This window comes from Xylocopa sonorina, chromosome 7 (assembly GCF_050948175.1).
Source record: "Xylocopa sonorina isolate GNS202 chromosome 7, iyXylSono1_principal, whole genome shotgun sequence".
Classification (NCBI taxonomy): Eukaryota; Metazoa; Arthropoda; class Insecta; order Hymenoptera; family Apidae; genus Xylocopa; species Xylocopa sonorina.
This window is the reverse complement of record NC_135199.1, coordinates 10828688-10849737: the sequence shown is the minus strand read 5'-3', so window position 1 is coordinate 10849737 and position 21050 is coordinate 10828688. Positions and strand designations below refer to the sequence as shown.

Below are 21050 nucleotides of genomic sequence, written 5' to 3'. Positions count from 1 at the left end.
CCCCCCTCGATACCAGGCTATTCCATTTACCCCCGAGGACCGCCTGGACCGCGCGGATGGGCTTGAAAAAAAGAAGTGAACGTCGTCGGAATCTGGCAGTCGCTGACCAGTTTCCAACGTCGGGTAGAAACTATTTCCCCGTTCCCGAACGTCCCCTCGAGGGAGGAAATCTAACGCGACGTTCGACTTCGTGCCTGTATCGATGCACACGAACGTGCGTCGATCTGTACGCGAGGGTTGTTTTTTCGCGCGGATGTTGGGGTACTGGCTGGATTTCGGTGAGGGTGCTCCGTCGCGGACGTTTGGTTTGGGTTTTAGGAGAGTTGGAGTGGACCGTTCGAATGGTGACTGCGCGGATGGGTTATTGTTGTTTGTCTCCTGGTTCTGTCTGGTTTCGCGAGAGTTCGAGTTTGGGATTTTTAGCTTGCGGACGAGAGTGTTTATTATCTGCTTTTTGTATATTCAACGTTGATTCAGTTTCATTCGATTATGTGGAATAGGTATCTTTACGGAAGAAATGCATTTCCTACGAGTTGGAAGATATGTTAAACGAACGATCCTCAACCCTTTTATCGTCAAATAATACTCCGCACACTCTTCATCGATCGAGGTTATTAGCTCCAGGCCATAAACGCCGAAGACTAAAACACGCGTTTCCGCCGGGCAAGTTTGTATTCGCGTTTCTTGCTCCATAAAATCCATTACGAAAAAGCAACAACCGCAGAAATAAATTCTCGATCTAAATTGTGCGACGATCAACTGTATTTGCGTTCGCGTTGACGAAAGCCCCGTTAACTAGGATAATTCTCGGGAGAACAGTTAAAAACGAAAGCAATTACTACGGGTAATACCCGCGAAGAGCTAAGCGGCGAACATTTACACGGATAACGATTCATCGAGAATACATTTCCGTTCGACGAGCTTTCGTTAACGAAGCTGAGGACTATTACAGGTTATTAATCCCAAATAGGGAGCCCTCAAACGTTACAGGACAAAAGCGCTTAAACTCCTGTCGCTCGCATCGACCAACCCCTCATCCCTCCACAATCTGGGAACAGAAAAAATAGTAAAACGGGAAGCCACCACCGAAGAATGCGTCTCTCCAAACTCTTTCGCTAAACTCAAAGTAAACAACGAGGGGGGAAAAAAGGATGAGAGAAGTAACTTCGATGGAACAACAGAAGTGGTGCAGTTCCGCCCAAGTTTTGGAACAACATAGGGGTGACAATGATTCAGAATTTTCTCGCGACTAAAAATCCCTCGTCTCTCTTTATCTGGATAATTTCCAGATTATTTTTCGCCGCGTTATGCTGTACGGTAGAATCAGCAGATGTCCCTGGAACGATCGATAGGGGTTCGCGGAACAGCGGTAGGAGTAAAAAAGGGAAAGGAAAAGGGGTGAGAAGGTGTCCAGCACGGCGATAAATCCATCCGCGACTCGCGATTAAAATGACGAAGCGACGAGATAATAGGCGCCACGACAAAAGTGAACTAGGAAGCTCGTCGTCGTGGACGTGGCATTTTTCACCGGCTCGCAACAACCTGAGCAAGAGTGAGGCTCGCAGGGGGACGGGGGCTGTAAAACGTAATAAAAGAGTACGGAGTAAATAAAACCGAAAGAAAACAGAAAAAAGGGGGATGGAAGCGACGGGAATATCTAACAGACGCAGTACGAGCTGTTAGACCAGCGAAACACGGAATACAACGCGTTATAGCACGCATGATGGCGCAGAGGATGAGGAGGGTTGTGCGGAAGGAACGCGGAGCTGCCATCGGAGTGAGCTTCGATCGTTCTCGCATGTATCGCTAATTAAAATCTGTCGTCTAGCGCGCGACTGTTCGAGGATGGAAAAAAAGCAAGAAAAATAGTAGAAGCTAAAAAATGGGGGGTGAGGCGGAAGATAAAATGGGCGAGAGGGGTGGGTCCGACGTCGTTGGGGACAGGAGAGACGAGGGGGAGGCGCGCGTTTGGGGATGAAGCGAAAACGTCGAAATCGCGCTAACGAGTGGATTCGTTATATCGGACGGAGGCGGAATATAAAGAACTGTCGTTATCGCGCCTCCGACGTGTCCCTCGAGGGGTGACGCGGACGCGCACGGATACGGGCGCCTCTGCGGGGCTCGGTCAGTTTTTTAATCGAGTCCCCGCGTCCCGCTTCCGGCTGCAGGCAGAGGGATGCGAACGGCCTGGGTATCAGTCGGCTATTAGGACGAACTTTTTGCTCTTCGGCCTGTGATGACGGCCGTCGGGAGAATTAATGGTTTGGCGATGTTCCGGTGTTGTTTTACAAGGGAACTCAATTTTGGGGATGGCGGAGAGGGATTTCAGAGGAGAGTTCGCGGTGGGCGTTGGGAATTTTGTTTCTGCCGTTCTCCTGCGAATTGTGTTGATGCAGGTAGATGGATGGTTCGAGATTCCTAAAATGGATGACGTCCAACTCTCTATAATTAATTACGCAAAGCGGGATGCAATTCATTCGCTCGAACGGGGCGCGAAATATTTTTTACTCCACTCGTATTCGATATTGATAAGCTCAGCTGCTCCACCTCCTTGGAAACGATCGAATCATCCCTCTTGAAGATTAGAAATTACGCAAGCGAAGTGACCAGCGTCCGCCGAATCGAATCGAGCGAGCTGAGGAAGGACGAGGAGGGAAATGCTGCAGGTAGCAATCGCGAAAGCTCATTAGGGTCCATCCGTGGGACGAAGCAACGACAGAGGAACGACGCTCAGGAGTTGTCCAGCCCCGATTGGTTTCTCTCCCTCTCTCTCTCGCGCGCTTTACCTCTATCTATCCCCATCTATCTATTCGGGAACGAGTGGACCAATCCTGCGTGCGGGATGTCGGGCTGTCACAGCTGCGGATGTCAGGTGAACGGTGTCGCGCGAGCGGCCAAAGTCAAGCGCACCTGGCTCGTTTATTCCGGTAATTTATACGACACCCCGTCACTTACGCTGGCCAACACCGGTCCACCGTGAAATCGATACATCCTTTCGACCCCCTGTTGCCTGGACCGCAGCGGCGAATGCGACACGCTGCGCACCTGTTCGCACCTGTTTAGGGGTTGAAGACGGTCCCGGAGAGGAACCCGTTGGGTGAAGAGTTCCGTAGGATTATTCGGCTACTTGAAAATTCGGTTTCGGTAACAAATTCCGTCTGCCTTTGACAGTCGCAAATTAGCTTTTGCATATTTCAGCGGTCCAGGTCGTTGGAAAATTGTCGCTCGCCTGTTTGGAGTTCGAGAATTAGGTTTCCACCCTCTGCCTTGCAGTAGATGTACAATACAGATTTAAAGGAGGTGTTTATCGAATATAAATGTTTTAGAACGAGTGATTTTGATGTTGAAAGTCTGAAGAAAATCTCCTCTTGTCGACTGTTTAAAAGATTGAAATACGAATTGGAAAAGATTCGCGAGTTCTCGAAGAAAAATAGCGATGGACGTATCGTTAACTCGCGAGAACGCTGAATTTCAAACGAGGGTTGAAATTGCACGGTGGTCCCCAAAATTAGGAACATGTTCAACAGCCCTATATTAACGCCCCCGCGCTCCCGTGCCGGCAATTCTGCAGAACCCGCAAAATTTAGGGGTGATTCCTCGTTGGTATTCTCACGCTTACAACTTGACTTCTTACTCGCAAACTATCTCCGTTCGTTCGCAGAAATCAATTGAATTATTCGAACCTCGAAGATGGTTCTTAAAAAATTCATTCATACTCCATGCAATATTCTCAATATTCCAGAGTTTTCAATTTTCTGTAATAATCCGAGTATAAATTGCCAGAACGTTCCGCTAGATCGAAGAAAGGCTAGTGCTCCGTCGGAAATGGCAGCGTTTCAAGCGCGAGAACAAACGAGGGTCGCCGTTGGTTCGACACAGAGATCGGACAAGTAGCAATTATCGCGGGAAATTGGAAATGTCACCGTTTTCCACGGCGAAGGGGTAGTTTTTGTCCCCCCGCGGACGGCGCCGGTGTCTACCGGCGTATCCAATTACAATTGGGCCGCGATTCGATCGCGATATCAACTTGGAGGCGGAAGATAGGGACACACCCGACGCTATTGTGCCGACGCGACACAATGCCCGACGACGCGGACGCCTTTCGCGCTCCGTTATCTCTCTGCTCGCCGGGATCACCGCTACTTTCTACCCTTTTCCAACCCCGATCTCACGCTTCCCCTGGACCCACCAAACTGCTCGCAGTCGCGAACCTCTCCTCGCTTGCTGACTTTCATTTCTGACTTCCTTCGACGACGAGAATTGATTTTTGGACCGATCGAATGTTGGAGTGGTTGGAATAGTTGAGGAACGTGCACTGTTTTAAGGTATTTTAAGTGAAAAACACTCAGAGGTTCGTCGTGAGATATTTTTAGTGGAAGCGAAGCTGAACGCGACAAACGCCCAGCACCTATTTGCACCCGAGATGCAGCACGAAAATCCAAGCATCGCGAGATTCGTCGAGCGAGTTCGAGAGGCTTCGTGACTAACAGCCATCGTCTTGGTCGCGTCTCGCAATCCTCGTGTAGCGTGAACCGTCTTTCGCGACCGCGGGATTATCAGTGAGGAGAGCGAGTTTGCAATTTAAATCGCCGCGATGGCTGCTCTCATCCGCGTAATAACGGATCTTGTTAACCATTCGTTGCCTAAACGCATTTTTGCCCTTCAACAAATTTCCTATTCTCTCGAGACGGACTTTCAACTTTCGGGTCACGCTCGCCGGTGCTACGTTCGTAATTTGCAATTTAGATGCTCCTCTGCTCGCGTGGTATCGAATCTTTTCTAACCATCCAGCGTTCGACAAATTGTTGGTCCTCTCGAAGTGGGTATAGCTAGAATTTTAGCGACTCCCGAGTCGCGGCACGCCGGAAAATCACGCGTTGCAGCTTCGATCTGAGCTCGGCGATTTTCCAAATTAGAAATTCCACGGAACGACTTGGAAATTGTTTTACGTAAGACAGCGATAGGGTTAACGGTCTCTTGTTTCGAGAAAGTATTCCCTCGGGCGAAATTGGAACCGATTCGCCGGCGGAATAACACCGCGACTTTCGTTTCAGATTCCGACGTCGACTGTTTTCGTTCGATCACGGACGTTTTTAAAGCTCCCTGACACGTGTTTCGATAACTGTTGCCGCGGTGCAAAAATACACGAGCGCTCGGCCTCGGAGCGAGGTGATTATCTTTGCAAACAGAGTGCAAATAGTTTTACAGGATTGGTAGAGAGAAATGAAAGCACGGAGGAGACGTAGGTACGGACAGAGAAAAGATTGTCTTAACCACAAGTAAATATGATACAATAATAGAACTTAAAAATAATTTAAGTCGTGCTTCCAAAAAAAATCTTGAAATTAATCCAGAAATAACGCTCGCAAATCGCAGCAAGTCATCTACCACAGAAGGCAGACGTAATTCGAACGCTGAGAAGTCCATTTCTGGTAGCGTCCATCAGCATCGACCGCGATAGCCGACAAAACCGCGTCATCGCCAGAAGTTAGTCTGAGCTGGCCGCGTAAAAATAGCTGACGGTGGTCCTTCCGCTACAGCTTGGATCAATTAACCCGCAAAAGAGTCGGATACGGGTTACGTGGCCAGTGTATGTATATAAACGCGCGGAAGATCGCGAATCAAGATTTAATCGAATAATTCTGCCGGGATTCTAATAGCAGGGAATAATTTATCCGGACTTGGCCGCGCGGGGGCTTTCCTGGATTATCGGATCGGTCTCTCGAACCATTCTGGTGCTGTCGCGATACCGAGAATGACGATCGAAGACCAAATTTACGAACACATAATCCTCATCTGCTGTTTATGGATCTGCTGTTAATCTTATCTAATGCATTATTAAAATACGAGTGTCCAGTGAGAGCGTGGACCTTAAAATTGAATAATCAAACACTTGGTATACCTACTTATATACTATCCATGATATACTATACAGATCCCACGTTATTAAAATCTTCATTAAAATAATCGAAAAGAAAAAAAGGAAATGGGTGGTACGTGGAATTGAAGAAGATTCTTGTGATGGAGGACTCACCCCAGTGAACGACCGCGAGACGAAATTACCAGAATCCGATTCGATTCCATCGACGGAGGAAGTGGCGTCAGGTCGAAAGGCTAGCCATTATTTTAATTGCTTCCATCAAGCCAAGAGAGCCGCGGGACAACTCCGTGGAGACGTTCCACACGGCGCTCCATAAGGACACGCGGTGTCATTGGCCAGGCTGCGGTCCTCGGGCGCCTTCCCACGCTCTCTCGCCACCCTCACCCCGAGATTCCTCGAGCAGACACCACCGGGAGTGGTGTCGTAATTAGTATCGTAGCCGGTGTTAAGCTTATTCTGGTCCTCTCAAGATGAAACTCTCTAGCCTGGCCATTTTTCCTGCCTCCGAACTGTCTTTTCGAATCTTTCTCCATTTCGTAAGTAGAATTAGCTGCTCTCGCGCGCCTCCATCCATTTTTGTTTGCAGTCATTCGTTTATATTTATGTGAGAGACGTGGGGTACGCTCCATAAACTTTGACTTTCGAATCTGTTTTAATTTGGCTCGCGCGAACAGAGCCAGCTCTCCCACGAGCCACTTAAATTTTCTTGCCAACTAATTTCAACTTTCCCCGCGAACGATTATCGGGAGGGTTGAACTCGAGCGCGCGGTGTTTCAACGTTCGACACGACCGATTTGCATCGCGCGCGCCCCAGCCCCTGGAATTATTCATTGCTTTTAACGCGTCTTGCGGCGATTGAAAATTTCGAATATTTTAAACCTCCACCACCGACTAATGGCCAACTTACAAATATAATCACTCGATAAAGCAGTAAATTTTATATCAGCAAGCTCGAGAAACGATGATTCGCGTGCGACAAGCGAACATTTAGAAAATATTTCCGTCGATAAACCAAACGAAACACAGTAACTTCTACTGGGGTATGGTATTACGTTACCTACGGTTGAAAGCGGAGTACTCGGCTAACAGCCAGTAAAAGCATGTACACGCAAACCGTGCCATTATTCATGCCACGCGCATCGTCACAATTATCTGTGCCTCCCCCTGTCGCGTCACTGGCATGCTTCCTTTCCGTGCAATTTCCGGTGTGACTCGTCGCGGCGAAAATCGCGCGCGCCCTTCTTTCCACCGGCAAAATGGAACCGTATTGTCCGCGGACCGTCGCGCTAGGCGTTGACACAAGCGTGCATATTTAATAGAGTGAGTGCTGTCAGCGAGAAGGGCGGCCGTTTCCAGGAAGAACGTGAATTGGGAGGGAAGTCCGTGGGAAAATAACGGTGGAATAATGTAAACTCGAAACTCGGCCCGGAACGTTGACAGAAAAATTGGGATCCCGGGGAACGGGTTGGTGAAATTGATAACGTCGTTTTAAAAATAGAGATTTATAATACTGGCGAGACGATTGAAAAACACTCTAAGTTGGAGAGGAACGCGTAACAAGAGTGTCGAGACGCGAGGAGATTCCGTGCATCAAAAACAAGCGAGAAAAAGAATCAAAGAAGAGGGGTGGTTTTCACGATAGAGGAGTTATTAAAAAAAAAACGAAAAAAGGAAATGAAGCTACTACGAATAGGAGGTTCGCAGATGAACGAAAGGATATGAACAATTTCATTTCAAGAACCGCGATATATATCCTCGGATCGGTGATCCCTGGCGGCGATTGGGGTGGTAGCGCGGTTCCGCGCGTTTTCTTTCAGCCCTGGTTTTACCCGGTCGTTCAACCGGCTGGCGAGATTGAGAACGCCGCGGAACGACGCGGAAGAGCCATTTGCGTGATCGGTTCTGCCGAGATAACGAGGGGAACGCTCATGCAAATGCGATCGGAGTGGAAACTCGGCCGAAACACCCGCCGGTTTATCGCGACTTTAATTCGGCGTGATTCGCACCGGCGCTCGCGATTATGGCACCGCCGATGGATACACCTGCGTGTGATACGCTGATTGATTGATTAGGACTAGATGTACTCTCGAACGCGTTCGAGTTATCGCGAGCATTCTTGATGGCGTTACGTACCGCATAGGGGTTGGGGAAGATCGATCGGCGGGCTCGAATCGTGGCCTTTGGGAGCATTTGTTATGCGTTGATGCGTATTGGATGAGATTTGCGACGAGCGAGTTGTTCCTCATGAAAGAATCAATGAAACAGTCTGATTTCTCTCCGTCTTCTGTACATGTACGAACCATTTGTTGAAGAGCACAGAAAGGAAATTTGTAAAGAATCTAAGATAAAATTACAACATGGGAAAAATGAAACTATAGACACCACACCTCTAAAGAAATCAAAAGAATCAGCATATACAAGAAGCAGAACCTAAAAAATCCTAAACACTACAGGAGAGGGTCGCGTGAGAATGAATGGAAACCCATGAACTGCATATTCGCATGCTAGCCACGCGCCTCTGCAGTCGAACGACGTATTATTACGTCTAAACGGAATAGCTGGTTCCCCAGTGGCTCTTCCGCGCGTTGGAACGATCTTCGCGAATTATCTGTCCCTTTTGAGGGGGTGGGAAGGTGCGCAGAGAGGGGTGGTCGGTCGTTATCTACGGCAGGCAGTTATTGCCTATTGCTCGGTGGCCGTGGCAAAATGGAGAACGGGACTGAATAATTCCCTCGTCATCTTGCCGGGTCCTTTGTGTTTCTCTTTAAATCCCCGGAAACGGAGGGCCAAGGGGACGAGGGCGGAGGTCGTGGATACAGGGACCGCGTCGAGCTTTGTCGGGGAGACGCATTCGCGAAACGGAGGGAAAATGGGACGCGGGCAGGAAGCCGCGAGGATTGCTAAATTGTTTCGAGGAAGGCGCATCGATGCGCTCGCTTCCGGAGAACGTGTACGATCGCTTGTTTAGCGGTAGATTGCGAAATGGCGTTCTGCTTCCCGTAATATTTTACTGAAGTTGGAGAACGAGGAATGCCTTCTTACTGAATAAGTACAAATGCCTCGAAAGTGTTGGAGGATTAATATTTCAGCGATTTTTGGGGGGGAATGGAAACGAAGAGGAAGGATACGATCGAAAATTCTCGATTTTATGTTTTTATAAATGTTCCGCGAGATAGTGAAACACAGATTGGATTGATACAACTTCTTTATAACCTTATTACCAAGTTTCTCGCTCCTTTATGGCGGACCAGGTATCCAACTTATTTTTACGACAAAACCAGTGCATCCTGATCACATTTCGTAGTCAATTACGGGTGAAAAGAGTTGAATATTCTGTAACAGCGAACTTCCCGCGGCCGGTGATCGAGGCGAAAAGTTATCACCCCCTTTTGTGGATTCCGCAACGCGGAAACTTTCCCCCGCGGTCCAAGTTCGGAAGTTAAATTACTGAAAAAGCCAGAACACTATCTCCTCTTAACAATGCCTCGCATAACGTCGAATACTGCTGTTCATCCAACTTCCGACATCAACCCCCGGCGCTATGGAAATTTTCACGCGCCTCTGTAATCCTCGACCACGATATTTTATTACTTCACATTTTTTAACGGCTCTTTATTCACTTTGCCAATTCTGCAAATTTATCTAGATTTCATACGCGTTCTCCATTTCTATCCGCTTTACATATTCGCTTTATTTACATTTTTCCATCCGCTCGGCCCAATTCACGTTCCTCCTCTCCGCCCTTCTCAACCCTCGCGCGTCTCTAATCAGAAATTCCTGCGCATTCGTACGAGAAGTTCGATGTTCCCGCAGAAACGACAACATTTCACATTCTCATACTTACAAATCGTGTACTCGTTTAAACAAACGACGAGATTTCCACCCTTTCTACCCTCAAACGAGCCGAAACCCACGAGGGAACGGGGAAGATGAAACGGTCGTTGTTTCAACCGCCTCGAAAAAGATGAAAACGACGGAAGGGTTCCTCGACTCCCGCGGAACATCTGCTGAATCACGGGAAACACCCCGCGCGTGGGGTGGAAGCGCGAGAAGGGAACAACACCCCTTTCCAGCCGCGGATTAAATTAAAAACCGTCCAGGACGCTGTTCGCTGGTTTCCCCGCCGCGCGGATGGAATTTTCTAAACTCATTAAACGGTAATCACACCGGGAGAGGCCAACAGGAATCAGTGTCCCGCCGTTTGTGCAATTGCCTTCGCGGTAATTAAGTATCGCGTTCAGACGTTGACTGAATCTGCCCTCGGTGGAAAATTTCGCGCGACAGAATATTCAGAATTTTGTTGCACCCCTTTACATCTTCTTTTGCTCAGCGAGAGGTATTATTGAAAACGATTTCGGCCACAAAATGTAAATAGAGGGCACAAACCAATCCCGATGCACGTAAAAAGCCAACTCCCGCGTCTCTAACAAATTCTATAAAACTAAAAGAAACCCGTCGCGGAGAAGCGAAGAGAGGAAGCATAGAAACTTCTTCGAATGGAATTTATTCACGCGCAGTCTATCCACGAGGGAGCAAAATCCGTCCGCGAGGGGGGAGGTGGAAACGGAGAACGGCACTGAAGGGAGGACAACTTTTTCGTTGTTTCAGAAACGTGGAGGATTACGCGAGGGAGCACGAGGAAGCCTCGAGGAACATTCAGCAGTACCTGTCGAATCCGATCAATGCTTATCTGCTGGTGAAAAGGTTGACCACCGACTGGAAACGCGTGGAGGAGCTGATCACCCAGGACGTGGGCAAGTCTTTCGTCGCGAATATCACCAACTCGAGGAGCGACCTTAAATTCCCAACCGACGAGGACCTTAATGGGGCGGCTGTCGCTTTGATGAGGCTCCAGGACACGTACAAGCTGGAGACCGCACAGGTCGCAAGGGGCGTGCTCAACGGCGTCCAGTACAGCACTGGACTAAGCGGTTCGTATAAATATATGTATACACGCGCGCTTTTGCATCCTCGACTTCCCCATTTCAGTCTTCATCCGATGGATTGTCATTTTGGATTTCAATTAAATCCACCCCTATTCAGAAGTGTCGGAACACCCTCGATTTTTAATGAAACTTTGCTAGTTCGTGGCTTACAAATTCTGTTTGGTTAATTGTACGAAATAAGAGTGACGAAGATGATAATTGTGTAGTCTGGATTGTTAAACAGTATATTAGTTACTTTTCGGAAAGAAATTTGAATTATGAAAAAATTCCTCGCTATTGTTATCGAGATAATTAAAAATAAGTTTGCTCGCAGACATTGCGCGTGAAAGTGGCTATCACTCGAAACGCCCAGCTAAAAGTCGGTGAATTCCAGAGAATGTTGCCTCGACTAACCCGGTCTACCCTTTCCTGAAAACCACGCGGCACGGCAAACATAATCACAGGGCCTAATTTACCCGGGTAGCTTTTGTTCGGGAGAGCTAACATCCCAGCGAAACGAGACTTTAATGAATAGCCAAGACCGGTGTGCGGCGTTCGCCTTTCCACCATTTTCCTTCTTTCCTTTTTTTTTTCTTTCCCGAATTTAGATTCTCGCTCTCTGAAACGACCGAGTTTCCACGACGCTACTTTTATTGCTTAGCCACGGAATTTCGCGTTGCAAACGAAGATTTCCCCGTGTAACCCTATCTCCTTACCCACCTTCCATCCCTCAGCCACTTTTTCTGTTCGCCACCCCCGTTTGTTTCGCGTCGCGTTTGTAAGCGAGCACTTTTCCCAAAAAGTTCTTCCATTTTCCGGACCGCGGAGGGAGGACTTCGACCGATCTTTTTTCCCCTTTTTTTCTCGTCGCGAAAGCGTAGACCGCCCCCTGAAACGGGAATGCGCTCAACTCTTTTTACAACCACCATCTGCGAACGAATTTTTTCGAACAACACCCAGCGCGATTTCACGACGGAGATTTCGCGAGATGAAGATAAGGGTTGAGAATTGGAATTTATTTAAAACCATATGGCGACAAAATTATGAATTGTTCGCATAGAAATGTGGACACGAAAGTAAGTATAGAAGAGACGCAAACTCTTTTTCGTTAAAAAAAAAACCAATCCATATCCAGCGACAAAATTGTCACCCAAGGAGAGAGGACATAACGAGTTAAATGATTCATTAAGAGCCACCCACGCTTCGTTATCGCATTATTCCGGTGCTCGGAGCGAACGAAAAGGTTGGCGGACGAAAAAGAAGGACGAAGAGGGAAGGTTGGTCCCTTCTTACGCGGTGAATTATTTATTCGGACCGAAGGGAACGGTCGAAGGATAGAACGAAACGTAGCGAATCGACAAGAATATTGGCTCCCGATGTTACCTGTACTTAACGATCCCTGACATGAATAATTTACACGATTTCCTTTATCAGCATCCTGTCCTCGTTTCCGGCCGACTGGTCCCTTGGATTTCGCCCCGGCGTTGCCCGTCTGTAATTTTCGCAGCTTCTGACGCGTCGCCGCCGTTTCTGCCGCTCCTTTTCCCCACCCTCTCATCTATTTCCTTTTTCCCTCTTTTTCCCTTCCGCAGCCCGCTCCCTACTTATTGCCTGCTCGTTCCAAGTTCCGCTTTTTACCGCGACAGGGAAGTGATTTTTCCGTCGACACGAGCCGGGGACCGTTCTCGTGCATCATTTAGAAACCGCTGTGGGGAGTTCGATGAATATTGAATGGCTAATGGGGAGTGATCTGCTCCCTTACCAGATTCATCTTGTTCGCTTTTTCTTCTTTCTCTTACCAGATTTTCCATTTTTTCTTTTTCTTAGCATTTCGAGAGCAGAATGATCTCGACTGAAGGAAATATAGTATTGTTTTAGAAAACAAAGGGATGCTCGTACAATTAGACTTTTCGAAGGGCTTGATGGTATCTTCAATAATATATTTTCATATCTGTTTCACTTGGAATATTAAGAAAATGTCGAACTTAATGTAATAGGAGTTCGAGCTAGCTTTTACATTAAATTAACCCACTTAGTCTGCCTGGGAATTATTATTTTAGCTACGAATTTAATCAAAACGAAGATCCAGCAGATTTCGTAATAAGGATCCCTTCGTAAAGGTAGAATTTCTACGTTCATGTTATTAGGAGGTTATTAAATTTAATCAATTACAGCGCGAAGAACCGCGCATCGTCTTCGCAGTCAATTTAAATCCGATTCAATTAGCCGCGCGGCAGGTATTAAGATTAATTTAATCCCAGTTGCACCGGCGGGGAGTCCCACGGACGTGAAACAAACGGCTGGATGCCTCGCCACGACCGCCGATCGTTCCCCTTTACAGTTTGATTAAATTATAGACGAACAATCCGTAGCTTTGTGCGAGCGCGTAAACGATTTCGGAAGGAGAGGAAACGCCGCGTTTACGATTCAATTTCGAACTTCGCTGCGGCCGTGTAAAACTCTCCTATCTCTGCTTTTGTTCTGCAAGCCTTTTCGAAACGAACGATTACACGTATACTCGAGGAATTAATTAATCGTGCAGGTTTCTCGTTAAAAGTACCGTGAGAAGGAGGAAAATTTTAAAGAAGCTTGGGTTCTCGGCTAGCGCCCTCCGCGAACTTTCAAAGACGCTTTCCTCACAAACGAAGGGTCGAACGAAATTTTGTCGCTCTTCACTTTTGTCTTGTTTTAGCTCTTCGAATCGCTTCTGTAATTTTCTATCGACAATTTCCACCAATCGCCCGATGCATATCAAGCGAGATCGCATACGGCGCAATTTTTGGCAGCGACTCGACAGCAATTTGCGCTGGAAACTGACACGCGGCTCCCGTGTTCGATTACAAAAATTGAAAGGAAACATATTCACGCGCAAAATCGCGAATGCCGCTCGCGTGCAGCTCGTCGAACGGCGTAACAACGTGGACGTTCGAATGGGAAGTTCGACGGATCGTTCTGCTCGACTCGGAATGCCACGGTGGAATGTTCGTTTTCACGACTTTAACTTTCAGATTCTGTAACGGCCATCGCGGCCTGTTATTACGAATATAATTATGATAATACGGTCATGAATTATACAGGGTGGTTTCCAAGACGAAGGATAACTACGATCGAAGGGAAGTAAGTCGAAATCGTGGGAATAAATTTACTTCCGCCTTCTGCATGGTGGCGAAGTTTTGTTTTTCTGGAATAATATCGTTTGGAAATCCTGTGCACTTCCAGTGGATTCGAAAAAAAGCTGACGAACGCGGAAGGGCCTCCTCTTGTGTCCCCGTTACACGAGACAATCCACTGATTGCTGATTTAGTTAGCTTTAGATTCTCTAAAAAGTTCGTTTCCACCTTTCTTCCACTTAAATCCAGTTTCCTACCATTTTATACAGTAATTCTTGAAATAAAAATTCATTGATCGCATGGAAAGAGCAGGAAGAGTGAAAGACTGAAACTTTGTGATTGCAGCCAGCGATTGCTTCGAACTTGGGAGGCAATCTTATCACAATCGCGATTACTATCACACCGTCCTCTGGATGCAAGAAGCCATGGACCGCCTACAGGAGGAACAAAACGCTACTACAACTTCGAAGCCGGACATATTGGAATACTTGGCGTTCTCGACGTACATGCAAGGTAAACCTTCCCAATCAACTGCGAATCAACCATTAACATCGACTTGAGGCTCGCAAAATTAAAATAATTCTTCCGGAAATAGCGAAAAACGTGATGGAAGAAACGAATAGGTCAGTCGGGTCGATAAGTCCCTGTCAATAATCGTGCTCGCGTTGTCCCGAGTTCCCAGACGGATTTAACGCCCGTGAAATCAATTTCAAACAACTGCTGCGGGAAAAGGCGACTAAAAGATGCCAGGGATGGAATTTAGTTACCGTCAACAAGCGTTTTCCGTCGCAAGCGGGCAGCTTCCTGTCGCGCTTGGTTTGTTTAAAGCTTCGTTAAAACTTCCTCGAATGTATTACGTCTTCGAGGCGTATCCTCGAGACGTCGAAGGAGTCGGAAATATCGATTCGTTAAAATACAAAATTCCACGAAGACTCGAAAACGTTGCGATTGGCATTAAATCGGAAACTGATCCGAATGGGAAGTAACAAGGAAGGAAATTAATTTCAGGATCGAATTAAAATGAGAATCGTTACTCGATAGGACAAAGAGAAAGTTATCGCCGGGTTTCGAGAACGATTTAACATTATCAGCGGCGAGCGTTGAGATTTATTTGGCCCTCATTGTGCGCAGGGAACGTGGCGCGCGCTTTAAGCATGACGAACGAGCTGCTGGAGCTGGTGCCGACCCACGAGCGTGCTTTGGGCAACCGAGCTTACTACCAGAAGGAGATCCAGAGCAAGGCGAGCCAGTCGAAGAAGAAACGAGGCGAGGATGGGCAGGACGACACCGCCGTCCCTGCGCAAGTAAGATAATAATAGCCTCTCTTCGTGTTGGACCACTTGGTGGCAAGTTGCGTCGTACAGAGCGTTCCATTTATGATGAACGCTTCGATCTTCTATGCCAGAGCTGTCCAAACTTGCCTCTTGAGCCGCGAACGTCATTTCTGAAATCGTTTCAGAATGTCATTATAAAGTACATGTATCATTCCCTTCACAGCTTATAAAATCTACTATATGTACATGATGGAAAATATTGCAACTTTTACCACTCTTAGATAGTTCTGATTTAAGCTAAAAATCAAAGTTAAAATAAGTCAGGTAAAATAATTCTTTTGGGAGGGAGTTAATTATTTATTTCATTTTTTGGTAGCATTTCACTGTTGCCGAGGAGAAAGTGAAAACTTGGGGTGAGATGTCGGAGAGGGAGCGGTACGAGATGCTGTGCCGTGGCGAGGTCTCGATTCCACCGTCGGTACAGAAGAACCTCAAATGTCGGTACGTCGACCGTGGAATTCCGTTCCTGAAGATTGCACCATTCAAGGAGGAGGAGGCCTACTTGGATCCAAGGATAGTTGTCTATCATGACGTAATATATGATAACGAGATCGAGACGATTAAGAGAATGGCCCAACCGAGGGTAATTAGTGCTTAAATAGTCTTAAAATAACAGGGACTTTTACATACCTTAAGGATAATTAGAGCATCTTTAAAAAAAAGGATCTCGTTCAACAGTAACACATTTTATACGTATTGCAGTTCAAGCGTGCGACGGTACAGAACTACAAAACTGGTGCCTTAGAGATAGCAAACTACAGGATTAGCAAGAGCGCGTGGCTCCAGGAACACGAGCATAAACACGTCGCCGCTGTAAGCAGACGCGTGGAGCACATGACGAGCTTGACCGTCGATACAGCGGAAGAGCTGCAGGTGGTCAACTATGGTATCGGTGGCCATTACGAGCCACACTTTGATTTTGCCAGAGTGAGTCAAAATTTCGAGTCAGTTTGCACCTTGAAAAATCCCTCGACAATTAATCGTAGTGATTTTCTACATTTAGAAAGAGGAAACGAACGCGTTCAAGAGTTTAGGAACTGGAAATCGCATTGCTACAGTTTTGTACTATGTAAGTACCCTATTTTGTTCCTACAATGTTTCGCTAATGATTATTATTAATAATAATTAATGTTTGATCTGTGAGAATAGCTTAAATTAATAAATGATTCGTGATTTTAGATGAGCGATGTGGAACAAGGTGGAGGCACCGTTTTTACGGCCATCAACATCTCTTTGTGGCCCAAGAAGGGCAGCGCCGCCTTCTGGTATAACTTGAAGCCTAACGGAGAGGGAGATTTCAAAACTAGACACGCGGCTTGCCCTGTTCTCACTGGTTCCAAATGGGGTATTCGAATTTTTGGACCAATTCAAGAGACAAATTATTATAATCCATAAAAGGAAATTTAAATAATTCAATATTATTTTTTTAGTGGCAAATAAATGGCTCCATGAGAGGGGACAAGAATTCCTCAGGCCCTGCACTCTGGAGAACCAAACGGCTGATGAAGAAGTGAGGCATTGAATCATCAGCCCAACCCCGGATCGTCATTCAGTGGAAATAAACAAAACAGAGACACATTTACTAAAATCCTATTCGATCGCTCAATTGTGACCGAGAAAGATAAAGCACATCTGCGTCGTTGTAAACAGAGTGCGTTGAACGGTAAAGGACATTATTCTATTAGAGTTGCGAGGTTGAACGGCGTAAATGTGGAACACGGACGACGATTATGTGATTTTTGTATTTAGAGATCAAGCGACTTTTTCAATGACGGTATACAAAACGCGAGTCCCTATAACTGGGATCCGGTTTAGTACACTGTCGATGTTTCATTACGTGCATTTAAAACGATTAAAATATACCTACGTTCTTTTTATTAATTTTACTAAGAGTACGATAAAATTTGTACAGGATAAAACAACGAGATTATCCAAAAATACTCGCTCGTTGCAACCTACAGTTAATATACTATCCCCTAAACACTAGGATTTTTACAAGGAGCACATAGCATTTAGGCATTAGCGTACATTTAGTATATCAAGCAATAACAAGTTGCACGTTTCGGCCAGTCATTAGTTCACCCTTTAAAACTAAGGGACTCTTGTGATTGTGTACAGAAAGGAAAAGGGGAAGACACAAGAAATCTAAACACTCCTGTCGCATTTACTAACGTAATTAACGTGTAAGAATGAAAAGTGTGGAATCACGCATTCCTGTGTTCACCAGATAGTATTCTAATGAAATTTTTAATCGCATCGTTCCTTCTCCTACGACACGTTTCACCTCTCCAGATCGAGTCTTTTTGTAAATAGTAGCGATATAATCGAGAAACGTCGATAATTCCTTAGATCTATTCGTCTTGTATACGAACCGCTTGTAAAAAAAAAAACGAAAAAAAAGAAGAAAAATAAAAGAGGAAATAACAAATAGGAGGAAATCGAATTTATCGACGGAGAATCATGTCGGTTAACACCGTGATATTGACTTTAGCATTTAAGATATCATTTCGCGAGCTTCAATGTCCGCCATTGGCGAATGACAAAAGATCTATAAATATTATAAAAGTAGAAGTCGAGTAATCGAATAGAATCTTACCTTAGGCACCGCTGTTGTTCTGCATACTTTCACCTGTCATCTGTAATCGCAATCCTCGAGTGTACAAATTCCAAGAAAACGTCTCTTCCATTTTGCGTCGACCTTCCGTTATTATTGAATGTCCGCTGGACGACGACACAATAATACAAGCGGCACAACATTCACGACTATTATTTCTGCTTTATAATTCTAAATGAAAGGAGCTGTCATTTTAAGATAGAACGCGATCACGAATGGCGTTACACGCAATCATTTAATACTCATTTTATACGAATGTCACGAACTTATAAGCAAAATATCCAGTTACACTTAATGCAGGACCACTGAAATAAGCAGTGTCTGTAATGTTAACACTCGCGAGTACGAATTTTCACTGATATTCCGAATTTTCGTGACGCGAAAATTCACATGTTGCGCGACGCGAGACAACTCGAACACTGGGGACGCTGTGTGTCGCGACATACAGCGCAATATGGCGGACGAACCTGTGCGTACGCTGATTGGCCGAGCTATTACCAGCAGCAGTCGCTGGCCAATCAGATTGATACGCCGACAGAGATGTGACGAGCAACTAATATTACATTTGGTAACACTGCTCAGTATTCGAAACACCTCGAAACGATTCAAACTACGATTCGCGCCGGTCCTTTTTTCGTCGAAATCTTGACATTAAGAGTGTAAAGTTAATATTGCGCGTAACAATATTGTGACGGTTACTTCATTAAACGATTAGTGCACTTAAATGACGCCACATCGCTGTACTTGGAAGTTATTTTGCTGCAAATTCGACAGTGGGGGACAGACAATGGAAGGCGACGCAATATGGCAGAATTTCGATCGCTTCAAATTCATCATTGGTAAGCAATGTTTTGTATGTTAGAATTATCAAGAAGGAAACGAATTTTTGCCGCGATTTATTAACGCTGCACGATGTAAATAATCCTTGTATAAGTTTGATCGATAATGTGATTCGTCTTTATATCGGTATCGACTGAAATATCGTCACTGATACATGTTTGAATCAAGTAAAATTGTTACGATTCATTGTTGCCACGTATAAGGGATAATGTTAGATCGAATAAGCTGAAGCAGCTCACTTCACAGCGACTATTTCGAATCGATTGATCACGAGGCTACGACATCAAGGAGTCATTGTATTTCCTGCGTAGCATGTAGCTTGTAAGCTCGTTTATAACGTTCGTTACTTCATTCTACCGATAAGCCATAAAATAATGTCACATGCAATAAACGTTTGCAAATCCTGAACTATTGATATCGAATGATTAGAGTCGACCTTAGATAGCCAAATAATCTTCTTAAGTTTCATGACTTATTGCACACGATTACGCGAATACAGGTCAACCTCTGTGCTTCTACAATTACATTCTGAATCTCAATGGAGAACGATACATTAGTTCTCCAAAGTTATATTTCGAAGTGCATTCGTTTAACTTATTTATAACATTTAGTATTACTTTTCTGTATACGCTCTACGGAACAACCTGTAATATTTAAAGCATAGTAGCAGACTGCTCGCACAGAAAAATCGCTCAGCTTACATTCCCCTGTTTGAAGACCTCCACCCTCCAGTCACACCCTTTCCAAACATCCTCAACAAAGGAGAACAAACGTATCTATTTACTTCGCCCACTTATCCAGCGCGCCGTGCGTCAACCGGAAGTGCTCGTTCCCAATTTCAGCGCGAGAGTGCTCTCCCGCCATACGAGCCATTCACCATCGAATTGACCGACGAATTTACATGGCGAACTCTCACATTTACCCAACGACACGATCGCACACGATCGTTCACAAAACTGACGTCTGTATTCCCGGAAAAGGAAACGATCAGGCGAACTGCGCCCTTAATCGATGACCTCCATCAAGGGCTATTGGCAGACTTCACTGGGTCATCTTCTATGGGGTGGCGACGTTAGTCTAATGCATGCACGGCTCGCAATTTCCCATCGGAACCGAATTAGTGGACCAATATCCATCCCCTTCGTTCCTTTTGAATGGAGTCCCCTCGGTGGGAGTGAGACGAAACACGACACCCACGGAATAGTCCTCCGGATCGATCCGTACGTGTGTGTGTCCTTCTCCCTCCTCCGTGGACTAACTTCGTCGTTCTCGAGCAATCTATATTTCCTTGCCCTCCTACACGGTCCTCTCTTTATCTCCACGCCGTTCCACCCTTTATTGGGCCAACCGCCGCCCTTCACGATCCTGCTGCTCCTTGTCCCTTCTTTTGCTACTGCACCCCGTCGCACACCTCTTATACCCATCTTTTCATCTTGCTGCGGGGATCTCAATCGGTCTTTTTCTGATGAATCTGCACGGGGATTAAGGAGAGTCCTGGTTACCGCCAGAGATCTAAAGAACATTCGTTTGGAGGGATTAGAAGAAGTCGTTATTGATGAAAGATGTCGGACTACGATTGGATTCTTCCTCGTTTCTAAGCCGGTGTTTAATAGTAGTTATTATGAACCGAGGATGCGGCGAAATGATTTTTAAATTACGCTTTCCATTCGCGACGCGCGATTTACCTATTTCCACGGGTTACGCGTCATTTATTTGTCACGATAAAAATAAAATGAGCGTAGTGATGCAACACTCGCGTAGTCTATTTGCATCAAACTGCAGTTCTCCTTGCACGTTCCTCCAGAAAGTTTTTCTCCTTGCTCCTCCATAACCTTTCTCCGTTTTCTCTTGTCCCAGTTACTCGTGAAATGAAATTTCTTTGCGACACACGCTCAGAGCGACCCGATCAGAGCTCCGTATAAAAGTTTCGATAGGGTAGTCGCTTCTTCTATGACAATCTTATGCCAGGAATTTATGCCATCCATTATAGACGCCTGCGGTCTCGTAAAAGTGGCTCGTAACAACGGGATGAATGTTGCTCGGTCGCGCAACCCGATATTAAACGTCATTGCGAACCGCGTTGCGTAATTTGTTGCACAATCGACGTTACGAAACGTTTGCAGCTTATTTGGAAAGCCACCCCCTTGCGCGTTACGAAATAAGCGAGTTGACTCGACTATTGCAATTCACTGAATTTTTAAATCCATCGTCAGTCCTTCGAAGGATGGCTTCTTCTTTGGTTCTATCAAGGTTCTTTATTAATCTTTCGAGGAACGAAGAAAATATATTCTGGAGAATGTTGTCCTCAAAGATTCTTGGAATAGGATAACTTCTTAATGTAAATAT

At 45.9% G+C, this 21050-nt stretch overlaps 1 protein-coding gene across 1 annotated transcript in view; it reads left to right on the top strand.

Annotated features, from left to right (window-relative positions):
• The window catches only part of LOC143425095 (prolyl 4-hydroxylase subunit alpha-1-like), a 35558-nt gene extending 18187 nt beyond the window's left edge, over positions 1-17371 (top strand). Inside the window, exons 2-9 of the mRNA XM_076897589.1 lie at positions 10490-10812; positions 14262-14429; positions 15048-15220; positions 15567-15833; positions 15953-16177; positions 16254-16319; positions 16430-16595; positions 16681-17371. Coding sequence (XP_076753704.1) covers positions 10490-10812; positions 14262-14429; positions 15048-15220; positions 15567-15833; positions 15953-16177; positions 16254-16319; positions 16430-16595; positions 16681-16772 — 1480 coding nt within the window. The 3' untranslated portion in view covers positions 16773-17371. The remainder of the gene's footprint in view (positions 1-10489; positions 10813-14261; positions 14430-15047; positions 15221-15566; positions 15834-15952; positions 16178-16253; positions 16320-16429; positions 16596-16680) is intronic.
• The last annotated feature ends 3679 nt before the right edge of the window (positions 17372-21050 follow it).